Below are 25,906 nucleotides of genomic sequence, written 5' to 3'. Positions count from 1 at the left end.
CGGTTGGGGGAGGAGCCCTAATGGAGCCCCGCCCCACCTGTCACAAACTCCAGCTCATGAAATGTGTTTTGTGTTGCAAGTGTTTGAAAAATACAAATGCAATGGCAATCAATGATTAATGTAACGTTATGTTTTGACAGGATATAAAATATTACCCAGAGCACTCTGCTTTAATACGTATGTAGCCTTAATGTAACTAGAAATACTATTAATACAGTATAATATATAATATAATTTAAAATAAAATAAATATTTACATTTATTTAAAATAAAATGAAGAAATACATCTTCATTTCCCATACCCACTAACATTTCCCTTAGTTTCAGATAACGTAAGCTAGCCAAACTGAGCCAAAGCTTCTGGCCTGGTTGCAAAGTAGTTATAGAGTTTTTGACTGTGCACATCAATAATAATGTATACGATGGGCTATATATTAAATGTTCTAGCCTTAAAATGTTAGACGAGCTTTCTTCCAACTTACCTTCTCCATCATCACGACGTGTGTTCGCGCGATGTTGTTGGTTACCTAGTAACGAACGTACGGTGGCCCAGAATGTTCCGTCAACTTCCGTGTGTTCGCGCATCTATGTTGCCTATTAACGAACGCAATTTGGCCGAGATACGTGCTGGCGGCAGGAAACTTCACTTTGTGTGCCCGCGCCTCATATACAACGTTCTCTTACGAGAGATTCTCTCGTACTGCGTAGAATACGCTAGGGGAAAATCCTTTTCCACGAGAATACTGAAGCCAAAAAATTATCCTTAATTTTGTATTAATGTAAAACGCGTTGCGGCAGCATACAGACATAGGCGAGGCAGCTCGCGCGCCTATTGGCTGGTCTGCTGGCAACTGCTTAAGCCTATCAAGCGAGACCTAGAGTGACGTCAGACCCAATGAGGGTGCTTCGCGCCCTCTGCGTCACGTCCCGCCGAAACGGGCGTGGCTTAGGTCTATAAATACCGCTCGCAGGCTTATATCTCTGATTTTTCATCCTTCAGCGAAGCAACTCACATCGCTGGATCCGAGAAGAAGCCGCGCTGTTGAAGAAGCACCTCAGCGGGACGAGTCGAGAAGCTGCTGGCCGCGCCGCCTTCATCGCCTTCCTGCTGCGCTATCCGGCGTTATATCCTTTCTCTTCTACTGTGCCTTGTGTGTGCTCGCCGCCGCGACACACACTCTCATTGCACTAAAAGAGCCGGGCGTCTTTTTCAAGACGCCCCTTTCCTGAGGATCACGCAGTTCTCGCGCTCGCTGACGGCGACTGCCCTCACTGCGAGCTAGGTACTGCCTATGGTGACTCTGAGGACTCACCTGGCATCCTTCTCCGAGACTGCTCCTCCGCCCTTCCAAGCCGCAAAGCTCGCCGGTTCGCCCGTTTGCCTTGCCTGCTTGGGTGACGATACCTGCTCGCCCTCTGTTCGAGCCGCGCAACCGCGCCGTTCACAAGGGAGGCTGGAAGCGGATGGTCGGGGTTAGTTTTTCTTTACGTTACAAGAAAGCTACCCTACCCCTGCGCCCCATTCACGCGTCACTCACCGGCGAAAGGAGAAAAGTGTTTACAGTCCCGTCGAGACCGGACTGACCTCATTTCCCTGATCAGGCGACTGGAAATGTCTATACTGCAGCAAACGTGCCTGTTTTTCAATACACGCACGCCTGCAAGCAAACGCCGAAGAAAACATGTTGACGCTCTTTTATATGCTCGTGCATATGACAGCCTTTGTGTTTCCCCCCTGTGGCTCAGTGGTGGAATCTTAGGTTTTGTCACACGGGAGACCGGTGTTCGAATCCCGGTCTAACGGCAGATAAATTATGCCGCCAATGCTTCGTTCTGTCAGTTCCCTGGAAGGCGACTGCAGATGTGCATTTTGCAGCCGACGAGCACGTTGTACAACCCGCTCGCCTGCACCCAGACACCGTTTCTATGGTTCCCATGCGTCACTGGCGAAAGGAGAAAAGTGTTTACAGTCCCGTCGAGACCGGACTGACCTCATTTCTCACACATGTCTCAGTTCCCTAATCAGGCGACTGGAAATGTCTATACTGCAGCAAACGTGCCTGTTTTTTAATACACGCACGCCTGCAAGCAAACGCCGAAGAAAACATGTTGACGCTCTTTTATATGCTCGTGCATCTGAAAGCCTTTGTGTTTCCCTCCTGTGGCTCAGTGGCGGAATCCTAGGTTTTGTCACACGGGAGACCGGTGTTCGAATCCCGGTCTAACGACAGATAAATTATGCCGCCAATGCTTCGTTCTGTCAGTTCCCTGGAAGGCGACTGCAGACGTGCATTTTGCAGCCGACGAGCACGTTGTACAACCCGCTCGCCTGCACCCAGACACCGTTTCTATGGTTCCCATGCGTCACTGGCGAAAGGAGAAAAGTGTTTACAGTCCCGTCGAGACCGGACTGACCTCATTTCTCACACATGTCTCAGTTCCCTAATCAGGCGACTGGAAATGTCTATACTGCAGCAAACGTGCCTGTTTTTTAATACACGCACGCCTGCAAGCAAACGCCGAAGAAAACATGTTGACGCTCTTTTATATGCTCGTGCATCTGAAAGCCTTTGTGTTTCCCCCCTGTGGCTCAGTGGCGGAATCTTAGGTTTTGTCACACGGGAGACCGGTGTTCGAATCCCGGTCTAACGGCAGATAAATTATGCCGCCAATGCTTCGTTCTGTCAGTTCCCTGGAAGGCGACTGCAGACGTGCATTTTGCAGCCGACGAGCACGTTGTACAACCCGCTCGCCTGCACCCAGACACCGTTTCTATGGTTCCCGTGCGTCACTGGCGAAAGGAGAAAAGAGTGTTTTAGTCCCGCTGCGGCCGGGCCGATCTCAATTTCTCACACATTTCTCATTCCCCTCTGAAATTCAGGCGACTGGAAATGTCTTTATTGCAGTGAGCGAGCCTATTGTTACACGCACGCCTGCAAACAAACGCCAGCATGTTGACGCTCTCTGATAATACTCGCGCCGACTGAAAACCTATGTGTCTTCCCCTGTGGGACTGTGGCAGATTCACAGATTTCCGCACGAGAGACCCGTGTTCAATCCCGGGTCTACCAGTAAATAAAATTATGCCGTCAATGCTCGCTCTGTCAGTTCCCTGAAGAGGCGACTGCAGATGTGTATTTTGCAGCCAACGAGTGCGTTGTACAACCCCCTCGCCTGCACCCAAACCTTGCCGCTCATCCAGTTCCAAGAAATGTGACTGGTCCAGCGTATTTAGCAGCCAACAAGCCGGTTCCATTGCCCGCTTGCCTGCACAAAAAAGCCATTTTTACGGCTACCCAGATAAATCCCTTAAAGAGTGTATTTTCTGGTGTCCCGGCCACGGCCGACGGTGTTTTCATGTGTAGAAAAAATGGCCACTACTAAGTGCCCATTCCTACACACAAGCACAGCCCTTCACACAGGGCTCGTGCACATAAAATCGACTCAGATCGATTGCGCTTTAAACGTAGCAAACGTGCCCACTACCCAGTGCCCACAAACGCTACTTCCCACATGTCTCACGGTCTCTGTAAATACAGGACCAGTATGCATACGCTCTGCTCACGCGAGCAATGCTGTAAAAGTGGTGTATGTGCCCGCTGCTCTGCGCCCACGCCCACACACAGACATGAAACTAGCCCAGCCCTCCCCCTCTCAGTTAGACACTGCAGAGGAGTCGAGCGCGGGCATTCTGCCCGCTGTTATCAGAGCGCCCCCTGCCTCAGATGTCATGAGCGCGACGCTTATGTCACAGCACACAAAAGCCGCTGTATCGCGAGCCGATCAGAGCGTGCTTCGCATCCAGCCCCTAGCTACTCGCGCACTTGCGTGGGAAAAGCTTCCCGGGGTTTCGAGATGGGTGCTGAACATCATAAAAGAAGGCTATTCGCTGCAGTTTCGCCGGCGCCCTCACCGCTTCATGGCGCGCGTCGAGACCACGGTAGAATCGAAAGTAGCTCATCTACTTCGAGCCGAGATTCTGAAACTGTTGAGCAAAGGGGCTATAGAACCCCTATCTCAATCTCAAAGCGAAAGGGGGCTTTACAGCAGATACTTCCTGGTGCCCAAGAAAGACGGGGGTCTCAGACCCATACTAGATCTGCGGCAGCTGAACAGAGCGCTTCTGAAGCGCCAGTTCAGGATGCTCACGACCAGAAAAATCCTCGCGCATGTCCGCTGAGGGGACTGGTTTGTGTCAATAGATCTAAAGGACGCGTATTTTCAAATACAGATAGCGTCACGTCACAGGCAATTTTTGAGATTCGCCTTTGAGGGCCAGGCATATCAGTACACAGTCCTGCCTTTCGGCTTGTCCCTGGCACCCCGTACAATTACGAAGTGCATGGACGCAGCGCTCGCACCCCTCAGACTACGGGGTATACGAGTGCTGAACTATCTGGACGACTGGCTGATTCTAGCCCAATCTCACTCGGAGCTCGTAGAGCACAGGACCATTTTACTCGATCACCTCGAGAATCTCGGTCTCGCAGTGAACTGGGAAAAGAGCTCGCTATTCCCCAGACAGATTATATCTTTTCTGGGAATAGAGCTGAACTCGCTGCTAATGACAGCACGCCTGTCATCTCAGCGCACACTGGACATTAGGCGCGCAGCCGGCTCGTTCCGCTGCGGCGCGATAGTCCCTCTCAAAACATTTTCAAAGGATGTTAGGTCTGATGGCCTCAGCATCTTCAGTTTTCCAGTTGGGCCTTCTGCGCATGCGCCCACTGCAGTTCTGGCTCAGAAAGAGAGTACCACGCACAGCGTGGGCCTCCGGTCGGCTTCGCTTCAAGGTCAATCAAGCGTGCATTGCAGCTTTGAAACCTTGGGAGGCAAAAGACTGGTACCAATCACGCCAGGGCGGCCTCAGGTCCCTGACTCTGTACAGGCTAACCAAGCGTCTCCTGATATGGGCCCGCAGCAACCTGCTCTCGCTGAGAGCAGCGCACGTGCCAGGGCTCCTAAATATAGGACCAGACAGACTGTCCAGGAACCAGGTTCCGACAGGGGAATGGTCTTTGCACCCACAGACAGTCCAGCTGCTGTGGAAGAAATTCGGCAGAGCGGAAGTAGACCTGTTCGCGTCTCAAGAAAACGCTCACTGTCCAGAATTTTTCTCGAAGAGCAAGGACGCGCTGACCCACGAGTGGCCTCGCCGTCCTCTCTACGCTTTTCCCCCCGTCTCCCTCCTGACTCAGGTGGTAGAACGGGTCAGGGAAGAAGGATGCTCAGTGCTGCTTGTAGCCCCACTTTGGATGAGCCAACCTTGGTTCCCAATTGTGATGCAGTTAGCGAGCACCGCCCCGTGGCCAGTGCCTCTGAGGAGGGATCTCCTCTCTCAAGCCAACGGCTCGATCTGGCATCCTCACCCAGAGCTGTGGTCCCTTCATGTGTGGGCCATCAACGGGTACCCGCTGACCTCCCACAGGGAGTGTTAAACACTATCACACAGGCCAGAGCTCCGTCTACGTGACGTCTCTATGCCTCAAAATGGTCAGTGTTCTCTAGCTGGTGCACAGCTCGTGGTGTGTCACCCCTGCATTGCGGTGTGACGGAGGTTCTCTCCTTCCTACAGGAGCTGTTGGATAAGGGCAGGTCCCCTTCCACGCTCAAAGTCTATGTAGCGGCCATAGCAGTGTTCTCTTCGACCACGCTTGGCCAGTCTATTGGAAGGAACGATTTAGTCATTCGCTTCCTTCGAGGAGCTAAGAGACTGAATCCTCCCAGACCTCCCACAGTCCCTATATGGGACCTTTCTACGGTACTGGAAGCCATGAAAGGTCATCCATTCGAGCCCTTGCAGAAGATCGATCTTAAACACCTGTCTTTCAAGACGGCGTTTCTTCTGGCTCTCGCTTCAGTGAAGCGCATAGGGGACTTACACGCGCTCTCAGTAAGCGCGACGTGCATGGAATTTGGGCCGAATGACTCTAGAGTTATACTCAAACCTAAGCACGGTTATGTTCCTAAATCCCTCAATACACCGTTCAGAGCACAGGTCATCTCCCTGTCTGCTCTGCCGGTCACTGAAGGAAATATGGACAAAAGCTCCCTTTGCCCAGTCAGGGCGTTAAGAGCTTATGTGTCTCGCTCGTCTGTTTTCTGACAGACGGAGCAGCTCTTTGTTTCGTTCAGCGGGCGCTCTAAGGGACTAGCCGCTTCGAAACAGACCCTATCCAGATGGGAAGTGGACGCAATAGCGCTAGCTTACACAACCAAGGGCATGCAGTGCCTGCTGGGTGTCAAAGCGCACTCCACGAGAAGCATGGCTTCATCGTGGGCCTGGTCAAGTGGGATTGCCTTGCAAGATATTTGTATGGCGGCAGGCTGGGCCTCTCCGTCTACATTTATAAGGTTTTACAACCTAGAGGTTCCCGCACTACAGGCCAGACTACTGTCGGTCTAGTATGGCCAAATCTCATAAACTGACGCTGTCAGTTATGCAGCTATTTGAGTATTGCAGTCCTTGCTCTATGCTGCCATAAAGGAAGATAGTGGCTAAACCCCTCCTCTTCCAGGATTCCCTGTGAGTCCCCTGGGTGATTGTGTACTGTATGAACTCCGGGCTGTCACCCTTGAGTCTATAGTATCAGATCCCAGCACGCACGGCGTTTTACAGTAGGGTTCCCCTAGCGTATTCTACGCAGTACGAGAGAATCTCTCGTAAGAGAACGTACTCGGTTACTAACGTAACCTCGGTTCTCTCTAGAGAGAGGAACGAGTACTGCGTATCCTGCCGTGCATGCACGCGCTCTGGTTGCTTCGACTATGAAAAAACAGAGATATAAGCCTGCGAGCGGTATTTATAGACCTAAGCCACGCCCGTTTCGGCGGGACGTGACGCATTGGGTCTGACGTCACTCTAGGTCTCGCTCGATAGGCTTAAGCAGTTGCCAGCAGACCAGCCAATAGGCGCGCGAGCTGCCTCGCCTATGTCTGTATGCTGCCGCAACGCGTTTTACATTAATACAAAATTAAGGATAATTTTTTGGCTTCAGTATTCTCGTGGAAAAGGATTTTCCCCTAGCGTATTCTACGCAGTACTCGTTCCTCTCTCTAGAGAGAACCGAGGTTACGTTAGTAACCGAGTACGTTATAGGACAACTTGGTTGGCATTGCCTTTTCAGCGTGAGAAATACACGGTGTGGCGTGTGAGCGTGTGAACTGGTTGAATTGCGTGTGTCTCACGGCCAATGCGTGAGACTTGAGAACCCTGCTACTGTACACCAAACATAATTCAAAACTGCATTAAGTGAAATACCTGTATGCTTTGACTGTGGTAATGTGTCACTTCTCTACTGAAGCTTCAGACATTTTAAACTTTGGTTATGTGACATTTTATAGAGTTGACATGTTTTGGTTAAATCAAATATGTATTTGTATTTTAACATATTACTTACTGGATTGCTTCAACACACCCACTTTCTGTTGTTGGCTGTGATGTGGACATACTGTATCATGTTGTAGTTGTTCAGGATCCACCATCATGTTCTGGAAATCAAAACAATGATCAGAAAGTACAAATACTTTCTTTGTATTATCTCGTACACATGCAGAAAGTATGCACATGTTTTGGTGTTGTCACTGTACAAAAATGTCAATAGTCACTATAAATACCATTCAATTTTCACAGTACTCTGTACTAATCTGGCACCACGGCAAAAACTACAGAACTATTTAACTGTTAGAAAATAACAAATATTAAATAACTTTTGTTAATTAATGACAATAATAATAATTATAAGTACATAATACATCAAAAAACATGTAGCCATAATTTATTTAAGTAAACATTTCTGACAAACTGTGAAAAAGAAAAAGAAAAGAATGAATAATATGAACAATGAAACATATTACAAAAAACAAGTGGCAAGTCTATTAATCATAATCAATAAAGATGTCTACACTGCACAATGAATCTCTTAATTACATTGTGTTTATACTTTTTAAATGTAATGATTCACAAGTGTGTAGAAAAGAATTCTGACTAAACCTTTAACATGTCTGTATTTGGCTAAAATGCTTAAACATGTTGTAAAAAAAAAAAACAATAGTCACAGTCACACTAATGTTTTAAAGCTACACTGTGTGAGATTTTCTCCCATCTAGCGGTGAAATTGTATATGACTACCAACTGAATATTACTCTCTAGCCCCTCCCCTTCCGAGGGCTTTTAAAGTCCGCATGAACGCATCAACGGTCTCTACGATCAGCTTAGGCGTACAATGGTTCTGGGAAACATTAGACAATAAAGGAAAAAAATAGATAAAAATAAATGACAGCTTCTGTGTCATCTGTGCATTTTGTTCCTCTGATTAATGGCTGCTGGAACAAAGCTATTTTTATACTGTTTTGTTCTGCACATTGGGACTATATACCTTCGTCTAGAAGGAAGAAGCTGAAATTCACTGTGCAGAGAGTGGGCATCATCATCTAAAACTGAGCCAGTTATCCGCTGTAAACTGTACATGGACACTGGGTTAAACTGTGACACACCAATCAGCTAACTAGACCATTTAACAATTTGATTTAGGGAGTTTCTGTTCTTTAAAGATAGATTCCCAAACCATGACACCCAAGAGAAAGATGAAACTGATTCAATAAAAGCACAGTAGAATAAGACCATCATGGTTTTGTCAATGTTGAAATAAGACAGTTTCCTCAAACAGAACAAGCATTGGTGCCCCTTTTTGCACACAGCTTCACAATTTGCCTCAAAGTTAAATTCTGAGACGATAATTGTCCCAAGATATTCCACTGTCTGACCTTTAATGGATGTGACTTCATGCATGTGGGCATGTCTTCTAAAATCAATGATCATCTCATTTGTCTTATGCTGTGTTCACACCGCACGCAATCGAGCGTCAAATTCGCATCTATCGTGTCTAGTTGGACACTTGAACATTTTGAATCCACTTGCGCGTCTATTTCGCTTCAAACGTATAAAGTGTCGTCCAAAGCTAAATAGACGCGTGTCCGAGGCGAAATCCGCTTGTGGGAGGGGAAAGTGCTAGGCGGTGGTCTGTTTGCAAGATGGCTGATGTTGATCGAGCATTCATCGAGAGAGTCACCGCTCAGATTTGCTCTGGAGAGCAGAACAGCGGCGTAGGGGTCATCATCGGCGTAGGGGTCATCGTCGGCGTAGGGGTCATCGTCGCCGTGCTTGGGTCCACCAGACCCTCGATCCGGAGCTGTATCTAGATTTAGATATGGAATAAATAGCAAAAATAGGGAGGGAGGGAGGGAGGGAGGGAGGGAGGGAGGGAGGGGGGGGGGGTAGTGGGAGTGATTTATAGACGTCCTTTACTAACCCACAACATAGATCTAATGTTTTATCCCGCCTGGTTGGACAGGAGACATATTGTTGGAAGTTTATGAGTGTCTTTTTGAAGGAGACATGGTTAAAATCACCCAAAATGAAGTTTGGAGCATCAGGTGAAATTGACTTTAGTTTTTGCATTATATTGAAGATAGCGCTAGAGGCAGAGGCGGCATTTGCCTTCGGGTGAATGTACACTGTTGTTATATAAAGTTGTGGAAACTCGCGGGGCAGGTAAAAGGGACACAATGATACCGGCAAAAGTTCGACATCTGGCGTACAAATGTGTTCTCTGACAGCAACAGAGCTACAGTATCGTTTATTCAGATATAAAGTTTTCCTCGTCACTTCAGCCTTTCGATCAAGACACAATGACACTCCAAAACCCTCGATGAACAGGTCGTTGTCCTGGTCGTGCTCAGTGAGCCGTGTCTCAGTTACGGCCATGATGCAGCAGTCTCTGAAGTCCTTCTGGAAACCAACGTTCCCCTGGAGTTCGTCTGCTTTGTTCCTCAGGGACTGAACATTCCCCATAATAACTGAGGGCAGGGGTATCCGGGTGAGCCGCTGTTTCCTCAAGCGTAGTCTGACGCCGCCTCGTTTACCCTTCTTCCTCTTCTTATCCCTCGTTGTACCACGGATTGTATGAGAAACTCTCAGAGGGAAATCCGGTAATTGTAGTGTGCTGTCTGTCGCCATCTCTTCAACAATGCTACTCAAATTTTCTCTACTACTTCATCTATATTTCAATATAGTGAGGAACCAGGATCTCGAGTGTATGTGACAGTGGTGTCATCGCCACAAGGAGCCAGCAGACACAACTAGTCTGCATTGGAAACCTGAACAGTGAGGCCAGCCAGTTTGTCATTGTTGCCAAAAACGACAAAGTTGCAACTCCACTGGAAGATGAGAGCGTAACCTGTGCCTTGGATAAGCTGTTTAAGTTCTGCTGGGTCTACAACCTTTCATATCCTCCACAGCTTGCTTCAGTTTTTATCTTTCTGGAGTATGTATATAACTTGCCGATGTCTAAGACTATAAGAAGATCTAAAGTTTTGGAGTTTATTAGCAAGCTTCAGGCTTTAGACTAAATCAGCTTGTCATTTACATATATCCCCCATCTGATGGACAGGACTACACCATATTTTACAGCCAAAATGGCTGCCAGTGTTCATACCATAACATCAACTCCTATTCTAAGCATCTTGCAAGAAAGAATTCATCAGAGGATAGCTTACTAAAAATGGCTACCCATCTTTCAGAAAGAGATCAGACAACGTTTTAGACACAAATATCAGCAACAGTCATTAGACAACTGACACAACACCAGCTACATCTGCTGCAAAGATGTACTCTTGCTCTAATATAACACTGAGGGATGTACAAAGAAGTGTAACTTGCACTAAAGAACTTTTGGACTGGACTATTGACAGTCTTCAAGCATCTACCAGTGCATTGTTTAAAAGCTTGGCTGTTCCAGATGACAATGAGAGGTTTTGTCCATCAGTGAATGAGTTTGAGGCTGTGCCTTGACAATATAGATAACCCATATAAAACGGCTAAACTCTTTGAAACAGAGTATTGTCTTGTTAAGCCAACAGAGATCTTCTTAGGTCACAGAGACACCATTAAAGATGGTATTGCGCAACAAACACTTGCAGCGGACACATTTCAGTATATTTCCATCCTTGAAACCCTAAGATTTATCTTTAGTAATGAGAAATTTCAGAGCCTCTATTTGCAGTCTCACAGAAGTACAGATGGTAAGATGTGTGACTACTGTAATGGTGATCGTTTTGCAAACCACAAACTGTACAAAACACTCTCATGGTCTACAAATTCATATATACTTTGATGATCTGGAGACTGTAAATCCTCTCGGGTCAAACACAAAAATCCATAAAATGGGGGCGGTGTATTTTACATTGAGAAACTTAATCCCTGAATATAATTCAAGGCCAACATTCAACTTTGTCTTCTTTTCAGTTCTATTGATAGAGACATTGATGTTTAGATAAGAGGAGAAACACACACAGTATATGGAAAACTCTGCCTTTAACTGCTGGTGATCTGGCTCGTCACATTTCTGCAAATAAGTTCTGACATATTTGCCTTGTTGATAAAACAACGTCACAAACTGTTTAATGAAGATGATCTTGAAAAGAGAAAGACACAATTACCTGCAGCATGTTGTGCTGAATGACGTGAGTTTTACAGGAATCAAAGAAGACTCGAGCCTGAATATCATAATTCTGTCATGAAACTGTAAATGTAGGTGTTGATAATGATATAATCATGATGTGCTCGAGGGTGTTGCAGCTTTAGAAGTGAAACTTTAACTTCAGCTCTACATTTATGAAGAAAAACTGCTGTGCCTGGATCAGTTAATGCAGGAATAGACAGCTATGATTATGAGTATCAAGTGGGTGGTCATCCTTAACCTGAAATCTGAGACAGCAATCAAACAAACAGCATCACAGATGTGGCGTCTCGTACACAACTGGCCTTTTCTTTTGGGGGACGTTGTCAATCCTGAAAGTGTTCATTTTGTTACGAGAGATATGCAGCATTATATTTGCTCCTGTTGTAACCAGAGGTCTTGCAGTTTTCCTGAAACAGCTCATCATAGATCATCATAAATTGTTCAAAGAACTTTATCCTGCTCGAAATCTCATCCCAAAACACTTTATGATCCATTATCCTAGTATGTTGAGTGAGTTTGGACCTTTGTCAAAACCGTTACGAGAGATATGCAGCATTATATTAAAGTCAAATATTTTGATGATCACTTTTACTCATTGGTTGTGGAAAAGATGGAGGAGTTCAGACTTGTAAAAATTCCTTCTGATCCGTCAGATTCCCGACCCCTTGATATTCAGTTTTTGGGATCATCAGATCTACATCAATCCCAGACACTAAGTTTTGAAGTGATGTGATTGTTCTCTACCTAATGATTTTATTTTACTGCTTGAAACAGTCTCATCATATTCTGCAGTTTGAGTTCTATGACTGAATTTTTAATGACAATAAATGTTTTGAACTCATTAATGTGTTATTTTATTGTTTTATGTAACTGATATTATTTTTCTCTATAGGGTTTTAGGTGTGTTTTTCATCAGACAGGCTAATTTATGCTGGACACGAGCTCCGACACCTCGGTTCACATGTCACATCACTGTCCAACATCTGCAAGACACAAACATCCCAGTTCATCAAGTTCAGTCCAGCACAAACCCTCTGCCGGCTGTTGCTCTCGACATCCATTCCTGCTCTTGCTTCCGGTTCCGGACCATAAAAGACCAGTGTTCGTTACTTACCTGTGTTGAGTTGCATCCTTCTGTATCTGTGACTGCTGATTTTATTTATTTATTTTTGTGTGGAAAACCTGTGTGCATTATATTATAAAATCTGTAATGGTTAATTAATATATAAATGGTGGGCTTGATTATTTAGACTTTTCTACTTTAATTGTTGTGCAATTTTCTTTTGCTATATGAACGAAAACAATGTTCAACTATGGAAAAAGTCTAGAAAATTAGGCATATATTATTAATCTTGTGATTACTTGTTAAGTTTCATATTCACCTTTGTAAATTCAACAATCAGAAACCTCTTTTTTCTGTGGGACTGAAAGAATTAGAAAATTATATTGTTACTATTATGGCGAGTACAAACAAAATAGCTGTTAAAAAAGTTTCTTTAATACATTTAAGATTTTGTGAACAAGTCCTTTCTTTTATTGTAATTTTTTATTAATTATTTTTTGGTAGTTTAATATTTATGTTGTATTTTATGTTTTATTATATGTACACCCTTTTTATTTGTATTTATTTATTTAAAAGGGACAATGCATATTAATGAACATCTTTGCTTTTCAATAATGTAAATATGCCAGAGTTAGCCTCAAGGCTATTTCACATCTGCAGTCCCCCGTCAGGTCATCACAGTATCAAATAACAAGACTAAACATTGAAATTAAATATGAGACAATACAATTTAAAAGACGCCACAATATTCAACAGCATACTATTAGAGATACCACAGTTAGCAGACAGGGCACACTTACATATGCACATATACAAAAAGTGCTTGTTTGGTATACATACATAAACAGTACCACAGTGAACATACCCATATACATAAATTACAACAAATACCGTTAGTGGGCACAATTCTGATGTGTCTTGAGCCATTGTTTGAGTTGGTTCTTAAAACTGGGGTAGGTCGGACATTCTCTCACAACAACCGGTAGCTTGTTCCAGATCTCTGACCCCTTGATTGACAGTACATATATACCAACTGTATCGTGTGGAGCTATGTCTACCGAGGTGGGTAATCTGGTAATACATCATACATGCGTGTGTGTTTATGTCGAATTGCCGTAAAGCAATTCGTGTTTCGCGCTCGTTCTCGCTTCTCACGAGACTTCCAATTTCTATCTTGCCGGGATGGTAGTCCCCAAGTTGCAAGGTTGGTTTTCCGCCTGGGAACGCTGGGGGGAGCGGGGAAAGTCACCAATATCACCAGAACAGGTTGTTTAACCATCCAAATGATTTCTAGACAGTTTTATTAAGTTAAAAAAAGTTACCAAGTTCTGCTTTAATATTGTCAACAGAGACACAGTGCATTCTGTTGGTTAAGTACGAGTTCATCCAGCTGATGGCTTGTTCGGAAAAATTGAAGTTTGTCAGTCTAGACAAGAGCATTTGATGATTGACGATATTAAATGCCCTTTTCAAATCCAGGAAAACAACAGAATGAGTGTCTAACGAATGTTTGACCTTTTCAATAAAGACATCAACAGCTGTTTCAGTGATGGGCACGAAAGCCAAATTGCATGGGATGCAGAGGAAAGCCACATATATTTAAATGCTTTATTAATTGTTTTGCTATCCATTTTTCAATAATTTTAGATATAACAGGCAAAATACTGATTGGTCTATAATTATTGATGTCTAATCTGCTCCCTGCTTTAAAAATTGGTGTAATTGTGGCCATCTTCCAATCTGGTGGAACAACAGACTGTTTAATTGATAGATTAATCACATGTGTAATAGGGCATACTAAAGACTCTTTGTGCAATTTAATGAAATTTGTGTCCAATCCAAACTCATCCTTAGCTTTAGAAGTATTTAATTCATCAATGATGGAGACCACATCTGGTTCTGTCATTTCTTCTATCATAAATATAGGCTGTGTGTAGTTAACAGGGGAAGAAACACTTTCAGATGGGGTGAATAATTGAGATATTTCTTGAACAGAATTTTTAAAAAACGAGTTTAACTCAGATGCTAGGATGAGTGGATCTTTCACCAATACATTATTCATTTTAAGTTCAGTTAATTTATCTTGGTTATTCTGTTGACCAGTTAGTTTGTTAATGCTTTGGCAGATTTTTTTACCATTCCCTTTTCCACTGTCAATAATAGTCATAAAAAAATTTGCTTTGGCCTTCCGCATTATTTGTATAACTTTATTTCTAGCTGATGTAAATAGTTGTCTGTCTGAGGTAAGGCCAGTTTTAATCGCCCTTTTAAGTAATTGATCTCTTATCTTCATTTGCAACCTGCAATCATTATGAAGCCATGGTGTGTCATTGTCATTTGTTCTTCTATGCCTCACCTTTTTAATAAATGATGCCATAACCATTTTAACCTTACTGTGGAAAGTGACACTATTGTCTATAACATCTTCACATGAGACAAAAGCAGCCCAATCCTGCTCATTTAGGGCTATTTCCAGATTTGAATGTTGACTTTTGGGGATTATGTCATGATACAAAGAATTATTTGAAAAATTGGAGTTACGAGATCGTGTTTTGATCAATTTTCGTGAAAACAAGAGACAGACCAGTTTAAAGGTTGTAGGTTTTAGTAATTCTTTCAGGTTTGTTTGTAAAGATTAGGTCTATTCTTGTTTTGGAACGGTTAGTTACTCGGGTTGGCGTTTTAATTAATTGTTCCAAATTAAAATAATCAGTTATCTGTTTAAGGTTTTTTCTTTCTTTCTTATTGTCCCAGTTAATATTAAAATCACCAATTAAAATTAACTCCTTTTTCACATTCGTAAGATTAATAAGGGTTTTAAGATTGCTATAAAAATCTATTTTAGCTGATGGTTTACGATACATACATATGACTGTGAATGTCATTTCTGTAGAAAGTATAATGTCTACTCCCACACACTCAAGGTTAGTGTCATCAGACCATTCAATCTTATTACATTTAAGGGTATCTTTAACATATAATATAATCCACCAGTCTATGGCAGCCGATGAGTGTCGCTCCAAACTCTGTCCAGCTGGAGGCGCTAAAGCACCAAAGCCGGTTTGACAAACATCAGTAAACCTTAGAAGAACAACAACACAGGTGTAACCTCGTTTATATAATGTTTCAGAACGCTGTTAAACATTAAAAGTCTTTAGATGAAAAAAAGCAGATAATGACGCAGAATCTCTTTTACTACCGACTCTCTGGACTGATTTCTACTAATGATTGAATCGTACCACATGACACACATCAGTCATAAAGTATTGCACAGGTGAGTCTTTACAGATCTCAGACTGAAAGTGTTTAAAGACTTCTGGATTCTGTTCCTGTAGGACAAGAGCGTCTGAACTACTGCAAGTAAGCTTTAATACTTACACCATTACTGTTATCTGGGGGAATATGAGTGGATTTCACATGAGTTAGTGTGATAATGATTATTTAAAGTTATAACATAAGTTAAAACTTAGGCCTATACCTGTTTGCTAAATTATTGTAGTTGGGTTAGGTGGCTTTATTGTGAATGTTTTTTTTTTTTTGGCTACTTATATTTATATGTATTATACTTATATGTATATGTATATAATTAAATATAGGCTACTTTAAAATGTTAATATATTTTTCAATTTTAAGAATTTATAAAAAAATAAATATAAAACCTGTTTACTAAATTTCATTCACCATCGTTTTGAGGCTTTTTTTACCGTTTACCGGTACCGTTTTAAAAGTATAGATTTGGCACCAGTGTCGGAAAAAACCCAAACGAAACCCAACCTTCAGAATAATGGTGAGTCAGAGTCCAGTGTGACTGATAAAGTGCAGTGCATGAGGTGTGTGTGTCATTTGTTGGCTTAACATTTGTCTTTAGTTCTACATTTTCATCATTATGTGTTTATCCCTCTGAACTATCATGATATTAATCTCAGTGCCTCATTGTCATGTCCAGGTCATGCTGAGCATCTGAGTGTCTTCACCAACACAAAGACACCAGTGCTGAGCTGTTTCCAGTGACAGTTTATCTGCAGTAATGTCAGAGGAGCGAGGAAAGTTCTCTCTCTTTAAGAAGAAACAGAGGTAAGACTGAGACTGTTTTCACAGAATCAGTTTAAACACTACTGGAGTTTCAGGATTGTCCTGTACAGAACATAGTCTGATCAACAAGGAGTGTTTGCTCTCACCACTGCCATGTCAAATGCTGTGCAAAACAATTTAGAACTTCCAAGAAATGTTTTTAGATTGTCGCAGGTTAAAATGGCTTGAAACTGGTTTCATATTTAATTTACAGGAACATTTAGCTCTGTTAAATATGTTTAATGTACCATACATGTAAAGTTCTCCTGTAACAACCCAGATTAAAGTGTACTGCATTATGGTTTAAAGGTGCACATTTAATGGATAGTAAATGTAAATAATGTGGAAATTTCAGTTAGAACAAGTCAAATATACATGTCAAACAGGGATTTATAGACAATGTCACAGTTACTAACTAACTAACTAACTAACTAACGTACAGAACTTCTACCATGACAGCACATTGCAAACGCATTAAACGGCACATATGATGGCTATCTGATTATATGTGAATTTTTGCCGTACTCAAGCAGCCCTACATTAAACCCTTTCAAATGAGACTTAAGTATTTCATGTAGTAAAGTGTTTTATCTTTCTCTTCTTTGTGTCATTAGTGTAAGATCAGGCTCACATGTGTCCAGCTCTGTGTCTGTGAAGAGTGACTGCTCAAAAGATGAAGGACCAAACTTCAGTGAGAGAAAACCATCAACTAACAAAAGGTATTTCATGTGTTTCTTATTGTTAGTCACACATAGACTGTTAGTGAATATTTCAGCAAATATGTATCATAAAAATTTGTTCAAACATATTTCCAATTTACAAACAGCAGTGCTATAAAAACCCAAAGGGAGCATCAGCAAAAAGATTGACATTTTTATTTGAATTATAATAATTTATTTTGTAATATGCATTAATTTGAGTCTGCTTACATAACTACTGCTCAACATATTAACCCTCTGGGGACCAAGCTGTTTTTGGGGTCCTTGAGATGTTCTGACATGCTCTGACATTTGTGCTTTTTTCAGTTATTTATAAACATGTTAATGGCAAAGGTGTAAATTCACTCTATATAGCACAAACAGGCCTACCATAATATGCGAGCAACATGTATGTAGATGTTTGTATTTTTAAGAGAATAATGTTTATGCGTGGTTATTTAAAAAAATAAAAATGAAAGTTGCTGAAATAAGACCACAAAACTCATACAAAATATGTGCCCACAAGACTTTTGACTAATGGATGTTTTCTCTTCGAGTTCTAGCTTCAAAATTATGTGAAAATAGTCTTGCTTTATCGTTCACAAAAAAAAATACATTGATTTAAATGGTGTAAAACAGGTTTTGCTTGGAAAGCCAATATGCGAGGGGGAGGAGTAGTTTACACCTTAGTCCCACCCACTCTGCATAATGACTCTGCATAATTAGCCATTCATTCAGGTGTGACACTGACTGAGCCACAATGCAAGGACAAAATATATATTTTGAAGAAGACTTATATTGACCATTTAAGATTTTGCTTACATCTATCTTGTAAATATGTTTTGCTATTTTATTAAAAAGGTTACAATTACAACAATAATTACAATTTCAGCAATATTTCTGCAAAAAAGTACTCTTTCTTTGTAAAAAAAAAAAAAAAGATTATAGGCCTACATTTTATCATATGTATTCATTAGTTTGAATATAGCCAACATTGGAACATCTTAGTCTATGACTTTATTTTTGACAAAATAGTATTTTATATGAGCAGAAAAGCTTATTTGATGTGACAGTATATTCTACAGTAAAAACTGTACCCAAATCTAGTCAACGAAATGTTGTCTTTCATACTTCGCCTGACTGTAACGTTGTTTTTATGAAATATTAGGGCATAGCCTATAAATGTTAATTTGCAGTTTAATACGTTGCTTATACAAATACATTTTATTTCAACATATTTCAGTCGATTTTTACTCATCTCAGTAGGCTCTAGCAAAGCAGTTTATTCTTTCACACACAGACGCGCGATTCATATTTAGGCTAAACAGTCTTTACAAATATGTACCCTTCATTCATCTCACAGAAACGCGATTCATATTTAGGCTAAACAGTCTTTACAAATATGTACCCTTCATTCATCTCACAGAAACGCGATTCATATTTAGGCTAAACAGTCTTTACAAATATGTACCCTTCATTCATCTCACAGAAACGCGATTCATATTATAGAAACGCGATTCATCTTTTTGTTTACATAGGCCTACACTAACGTTATTCCATAACGTTATTCCACATTAACACTTGAGAAAGGATAACTTAGCCTACCTCACTCCTCAGCGGGATCTGCTCCTCATATTGCTCCTCATATCAGCACGGAAAATTTTCTCCATAAGGTAGGCTATATTATGCCTCTTTGTTTACAGCTGATGTGGGGGCGTTTCACAGACTGAAATGGTTCTCAGAATTTGCGTTTGAATAGCACGCGCTCTCCGGGGCGTGGTCAAATTACTTTTGAATGGCTCGTAATGAGCTCGACTGGAGTCGCTCTCTTTTTATACAGATTACAGAAGCTGATAATATTTGTTTTTTAGATAAATTACTTCATTTAAAAGCTGCGATCTCAAGCTTTATGCCCGTGGGTCTGTTTGCCTGTTTGACTGAATTTTCGCGGAGTTATAGATCATTTTCGAACGCGTTTCAAATGGGAGTTTACTGACAGAGAGAAGGCAGAAATAGCATCATGTTAGTTTTTCTTTATTTGTCAAAAAGCAAAACACTTTATTTTTATTGTGAGTATACAGAAAAGAAATAGAAACTGAACAGGATCGATTGATGTATTACACGAAAATGAAAGATCAAAATTAACAGAGCATTTTGTGTTTATTTTTCATTGCTAAAAAAAAAAACGAGCAAAACGCGCGGGCGCGTTTTTGGTCCCCAGAGGGTTAAAATACCTATTGCCAATGCAGAATTCACTATGTTTATACTTAAATAGATCCTATACTAGATAACAGTGAAATCGTTCCGGGTTATTGACTGTAACCCTGTTCCCTGAAAAAGCGGAACGAGATGCTGCGCTGCTCAGCGCATTGGGAACGTCTTTAAACGTGACCAGCTGTGAATATAGTGTGTAAACATGTCAATAGAATTGACCCAGAGGTAATATAGCCTCGGTCGGTGACGTCATCGGCGTGCACCCGCGACGCGAGGCTATAAATAGATGAGGCACAGGTGCATCGTCAGGATATTTTGTCTGAAGAGCAGTCCTGGGACATCATCAGCACGGCAATGCAGCGCAGCATCTCGTTCCGCCCAGAGGCCGGGCCTGGGATGGAATACCGTGCCCTCCGCCTGAGACAGAAGGTTCCTCCTCTCCGGAATCACACATGGCGAGCTGTTGAGGAGAGATATTATCTCGGAGAACCAAACTCTGTTCGTCCAACGCGGCACTATCAGTTGGAGACAAGACCCTTGTTGGCGAACTCTGGCTAGAACTCCTGGGAGCAGATAAACTGGAGGAAACGCATACAGGCACATTCTGGGCCATGTGTGCGCCATCGCATCCAGGGTGACTCAGAGAGAAGTAGAGGGGAAAATGCGCTGTCTGATAAGAGGCGAAGAGGTCCACCTCCGCTTCGTAAAATCTGGTCCAAATCTGTTTGACTACTTCTGGGTGGAGTTTCCATTCCCCCATCGGTAGTTTCTGTCTGGACAGTAAATCCGCTCCCACATTCAGGTGCCCTGAGATGTACACTGCCCTGAGTGACAGGAACTTTTCCTGGGCCCAGAGAAAGATCTGCCTCGCTATTCTGTTCAGATTGCGTGAGCGCAGACCTCCCTGGTGATTTATGTAAGAGACTGCCGCTGTGCCGCAATAGGACATGACAGTTTCGCAACTGAGGGAGAAAGTATTTCAGGGCCAGAAATACAGTCATCAGCTCGAGGCAGTTGATGTGCCAATTGAGCTGATGACCCTCCCATTCCCCTTGAGCTGGACGACCACTTAAGACCGCTCCCCAGCCCATCAGGGAGGCGTCTGCCGTTAGCATTCTGCGACAGCAAGACGCACCTAAAGTGGGACCCAAAGCAAGGAACCGGGGTCTGAACCACGTAGAAAGGGAACGAAGCCGCAGCGCGTAACCCTTACCATAAACATGGATTTTAGAAAGTGAACAAAGCGTTCAGCGCGTGACTTCCCATAAACATGGATTTTTAGAAAGGACACGAAGCACTCAGCGAGTGCTCTTGCCTTTATTTGCCCTTGGGGATTGTATAGATGAAATCCCCCATTTTGAGCCACAACTGAAGTGGTCTCATGTGCAAAAGGCCCAGAGGAATCGCTGTGGACGCAGCTGCCATGAGACCTATGTAATGTCCTGACCAAGCCAGATATTGCTTAGGGTGTTTAAAATTGGTCTTGACACGAGCGGGAGACAGTTGTGCCCCCGATGGTGACAGAGTCCCATTTAACCCCAAGCATGTTACCCTCAGGGCGGGAGAGAGTACGCCCTTCTTGGTGTTGCATCTCAGCCCCATAGAGAGAAGATGAGCGTAGATTGATCTCAGTGTCGAAGCGCAAGCCTAACATGGCTAACATAACCTAACATGGCTACGTCCTTCAGATCGATTATGACGAACCAAACGTGATGTTGAATTTGCGACACGATCGTCTTTACAGTTAACATCTTGAACTTGAGCGCTTTGACTGTGCGGTTTAAGCCTCGAAGATCGAAGATTGGACGCAACCCCCCCATCCTTCTTGGGAACCAGGAAGTATCTCTGTAACAGCCCGACTCTCTCTCTGGAAGAGGAACATGTTCTATGGCCTCTTTGCTCAGCAGAGATTGTAGCTCTTGTGACCGTACATGCGCCAGTTCCGGTCTCACAGAAGTGGAGACCACGCCGTTGAAACGCGGAGAACGATTAATAAATTGGATTCTATATCCTATTTGTACTGTACTTAATACCCATGCAGAAAAGCCTGGCAGAAGTTTCCGCGCTGCCAGACTCTCTGAGAGTGGTATCAATTTTAACACTTCCTTTTTTCTTTTTTTTTAACTGGGGTTTTATTGAACTTTCAATTTACATACATACATTCATAGCAATAAAAAAAAGAGAAAATAAAAAAACAACAAAAAAGAAAACAACAAATAGTTAAAATAAATATTCAATTCAATTCAATTCAAATTTATTTGTATAGCGCTTTTCACAATACATATTGTTTCAAAGCAGCTTTACAGAAAGTGCATTTCAGAAATGTACAAAGAAAAATACAGTTAGTTAATCATGTATTAATTTAGGGCATAAACATATCGCCAGCGTCGAGTCGTCTCTTCACAGGCGTCGAGTCGTCTCTTCACAGGCTTCGAGACGTCTCTTCACGAGTGTTGGGGCATCTGTAGTTTCCATGGGAGGCTGGATACAAACTGGAGCTGACGATCTGTATTTACCTCGGGACTAGCGTCCCGAGATAACAACAGAAAAGCAGATGGGAAAAAATTAGCGTAGCTGCTGTTCATAATATTAATGCATTCAATCTGATTCAACTGTAGTATAAAAGGTAAGTATTATGTGAATGCTTGGCTAAAGAGATGCGTCTTTTAATCTAGTTTTAAACTGGGACAGCGAGTCTGAGCCTCGAACAATATCAGGAAGGCCATTCCAGAGTTTAGGAGCTAAATGTGAAAACGCCCTCCCTCCTTTAGTGGACTTAGATATCCTAGGAATGACCAGAAGCCTCGAATTTAGTGATCTTAAGGAGCCCGATGGATTGTAGGGCGATAGAAGTTCTGTTAAATACCCAGGAGCTAAACCATTTAGGGCTTTATAGGTCAGTAGTAATACTTTGTAATTGATACGGAACTTTATAGGTAACCAGTGTAGAGATGATAGAATTGGTGTTATATGATCATATTTTCTTGCCCTAGTAAGAACTCTAGCAGCTGCATTTTGGGCTAACTGTAGCTTGTTTATTGAGGATGCAGGACAACCAGCTAATAAAGCATTACAGTAATCTAGTCTCGAGGTCATGAATGCATGAACTAACTTTTCTGCATCAGAAACAGATAGCATGTTACGTAGCTTAGCAATGTTTCTAAGGTGGAAAAAGGCTGTTCTTGTAACATATGAAATATGATTTTCGAAAGACAAGTTGCGGTCTAATATAACACCCAGGTCTTTTACTGTAGTGGATAAAGTAACAGGACACCCTTCTAAATTAAAGTTGTATTGTAAGAGGTTTTGTGGGCAGTTTTTTTTACCAATAAGTAATACCTTAGGTAATACCTAATTGCAGAAAATTACATGTCATCCAGTATTTTATATCTTTAACACACTCTGTCAATTTAGATAATTTATTGTTTTCATCTGGTCGTGATGAAATATATAATTGAGTGTCATCAGCATAACAGTGGAAATTAATTCCATGTTTTCTTATAATATTACCAAGTGGCAGCATATATATTGAGAATAGCAGAGGGCCTAACACAGATCCCTGCGGCACTCCATAGTTTACTGACGTTATCTTTGATTTTTCCCCATTTAAACAGACAAAATGGTAGCGGTCTGATAAGTACGATCTAAACCAGTTTAATGCCTGTCCCTGAACACCAGTGTAGTTTTGTAGTCGATCTAAGAGTATTGTGTGATCTACAGTGTCGAACGCAGCACTAAGATCGAGTAAAACTAGTCCTGAGATACAGCCTTGGTCAGAAGCTAAAAGTAAATCATTTGTGATTTTAACGAGCGCAGTTTCAGTGCTATGGTGCGGCCTGAATCCTGACTGAAATTTTTCATAGATATCATTTTCTTGCAAGAAAGAGCACAATTGAGCGGACACCACTTTTTCTAGTATTTTAGACATAAATGGAAGATTTGAAATGGGTCTGTAATTTGCTAGATTATTATGATCTAATTGTGGTTTCTTAATAAGAGGTTTTATAACTGCCAACTTGAATATTCTTGGAACATGACCTAAAGATAAAGACGAGTTAATAATATTGAGAAGAGGCTCTGCCACTACAGGTAACACTTCTTTCAGTAGTTTAGTGGGTATTGGATCTAATAAACATGTTGTTGGTTTAGATGCAATGATACGGTTATTTAGCTCTTCCTGTCCTATAGTTGTAAAGCGGTGTAGTTGTTCTTGAGGGGTGATAATTGAGGCTGAATCATAAGACATCATTAAAGATTGTACATTTACAATTGTGTTTCTGATGCTTTCTATTTTCTCAGTGAAGAAATTCATAAAATCATTACTACTAAACTGTAACGGAATATTTTGCTCAGGTGACATCTGTTTATTTGTTAGTCTAGCCACGGTGTTAAATAAAAACCTTGGATTATTTTGATTATTTTCTATTAGTTTGCGGAGATGCTCAGCCCTGGCTGCTTTTAGGGCCTTTTTATAATGTGACATACTGTCTTTCCACGCGATTCTAAAGACCTCTAAATTAGTTTGTTTCTAAATACACAAATCCTTGACAGCACTTCAGAGAATACACCACATACCAGTACATTATCTGCATTGTTCAAACATTAACATATGAAGAGTTTCGTTGCAAAACGAGAAATATCCATTTGGAGAAATGTTGGTTATTTGACATTATTATTTAAGACATCAACAGTCAAGTTCATTCACAATTTTTTGTACATTAAACTATTACTTGAGCTCAGTGAAGGCCAGGGACACAATATTCTTCAAATCCAGGATATTTTTTATTTAATTTTATGTCCATAAATAGTTCTTAAATAAGTCAAAAACCATGCCAAAATGCAACATATTTATCTTAACATTGTCAAACATCTTAAATTGGTTAAAAAAACAATACATCATAAATATATGGAATAGTATATACAAAGATTGATTAATAATAATAAGATTCTGAGTTAGTTTTGGCCAGAACATACACAACAACAACTTCTTTTTTTTTTTTTTTTGCAAAACGCTATATATCCACCTTAGGCTATATTCTACTACTGTAATACCATTAAGAAAAGCTAGTGAATCAATGTTTTGTTTGTGTGTGTGTGTGTGTGTGTGTGTGTGTGTGTGTGTATACGTGACTGACAGCTTGCCTACAGTATAAACAATTAAATGGTAAACGTTTTTTAGTTAGCCTATTGAATCCTCTTTTTAAAAATATATGTTTTTTGTTTTGATATTATCGTTAAATCACTAAGCAAACTCGGAGCACTTCACCGGCGGTGACTCTCTCCTCGCGTGACACCCTGAACGTTCTATAGCCTAACCGTTATATCGCACTTTGTAAAGAAATTGGGCTGGCGGATATCGCGTTTTGTGAAAAAATTCATTTTGTAGTAGGCTTAAAATGTACATTTTTAAATCTTATTAATGGCAGCAATTCACACATAGATTAAGGTACATCTGAACAGTGATTTCCAATAATAAAATCCAAATGTAAAAAAATGGCGTTTAACGCATTTTGCAACCGAACTCTTCATATATTGAATCTATTTATTTCAAGCACATTTTCAATTAGTGCCCACTTCTGTCGAAAAATGTCCGATTTCAACTGCAAGTCTGCTGTCATCCTCTCAAACATGTAAATCTGTTTCAGTCTATGTGTCCATTCTGTCACAGTGGGTTCACGCACCTTCATCCAGTTCACAGTGATTATCATCACTTAGCTGCCATTAACAATATATGCAATACAAATGAGTGGGATTTACTGAACTGATCTGAGGGGAAACCATCAAGCAAAAACTCCCTGCCAATACACTTGTATTTTGGGACATTCCCAGAATACATGCACATAGTCCCCCACCATCCCACAACCTCTCCAGCATTATGATAATGGCGAAGTACTGTCAAATTTGGCAACCACCAGTGGAACTCTAAAGAATCTCATTTTCATTTTCCAATCAAATTCCTTCCACATTTGACTGCTGATACCCTTATGACAGCCAGCACATATATTTATCCACATCTCATCCTCTATTACAGTATTTAACTCTATTTCCCAGTTTCTTTTGATATGAAACGTGTCATCAGATCGGTCCTGCATTAACTTCCCATAAATATGTGCTATATGGTTTTTAGTAGGTAGATCATGTTCAATAATATTGATAAAATATTTTTCAACATGTTGGAGATCTTTTAATTATGTCCCAATGTTTATGAATTGTAATATAGAGTCGTAATTGTAAATATCTAAAGAGATCATTCAATCTCAGTGTAAACTTGTCATATAATTGAGAAAAATATCTTATGGTTTCTCCATCAAAATTTTTATTAATTATCTTTAAACCAT

At 41.5% G+C, this 25,906-nt stretch overlaps 2 protein-coding genes across 2 annotated transcripts in view; one reads left to right on the top strand and one right to left on the bottom strand.

Annotated features, from left to right (window-relative positions):
- Positions 1 to 25,906, bottom strand: part of LOC311303616 (uncharacterized protein) — a 291,878-nt gene that overhangs the window by 180,684 nt on the left and 85,288 nt on the right. The gene's annotated exons all lie outside the window — the stretch shown is intronic.
- Positions 16,613 to 25,906, top strand: part of LOC311304120 (NACHT, LRR and PYD domains-containing protein 3-like) — a gene marked incomplete at its 5' end in the record, with an annotated part of 63,858 nt that continues 54,564 nt past the window's right edge. Inside the window, 2 exons of the mRNA XM_084430979.1 lie at positions 16,613 to 16,659; positions 17,271 to 17,375. Coding sequence (XP_084287105.1) covers positions 16,613 to 16,659; positions 17,271 to 17,375 — 152 coding nt within the window. The remainder of the gene's footprint in view (positions 16,660 to 17,270; positions 17,376 to 25,906) is intronic.

The sequence above is a fragment of the Rutilus rutilus genome (assembly GCF_951802725.1).
Source record: "Rutilus rutilus genome assembly, chromosome: 14".
Taxonomy (NCBI): Eukaryota; Metazoa; Chordata; class Actinopteri; order Cypriniformes; family Leuciscidae; genus Rutilus; species Rutilus rutilus.
This window is presented reverse-complemented; position numbering and strand designations above follow the sequence as displayed.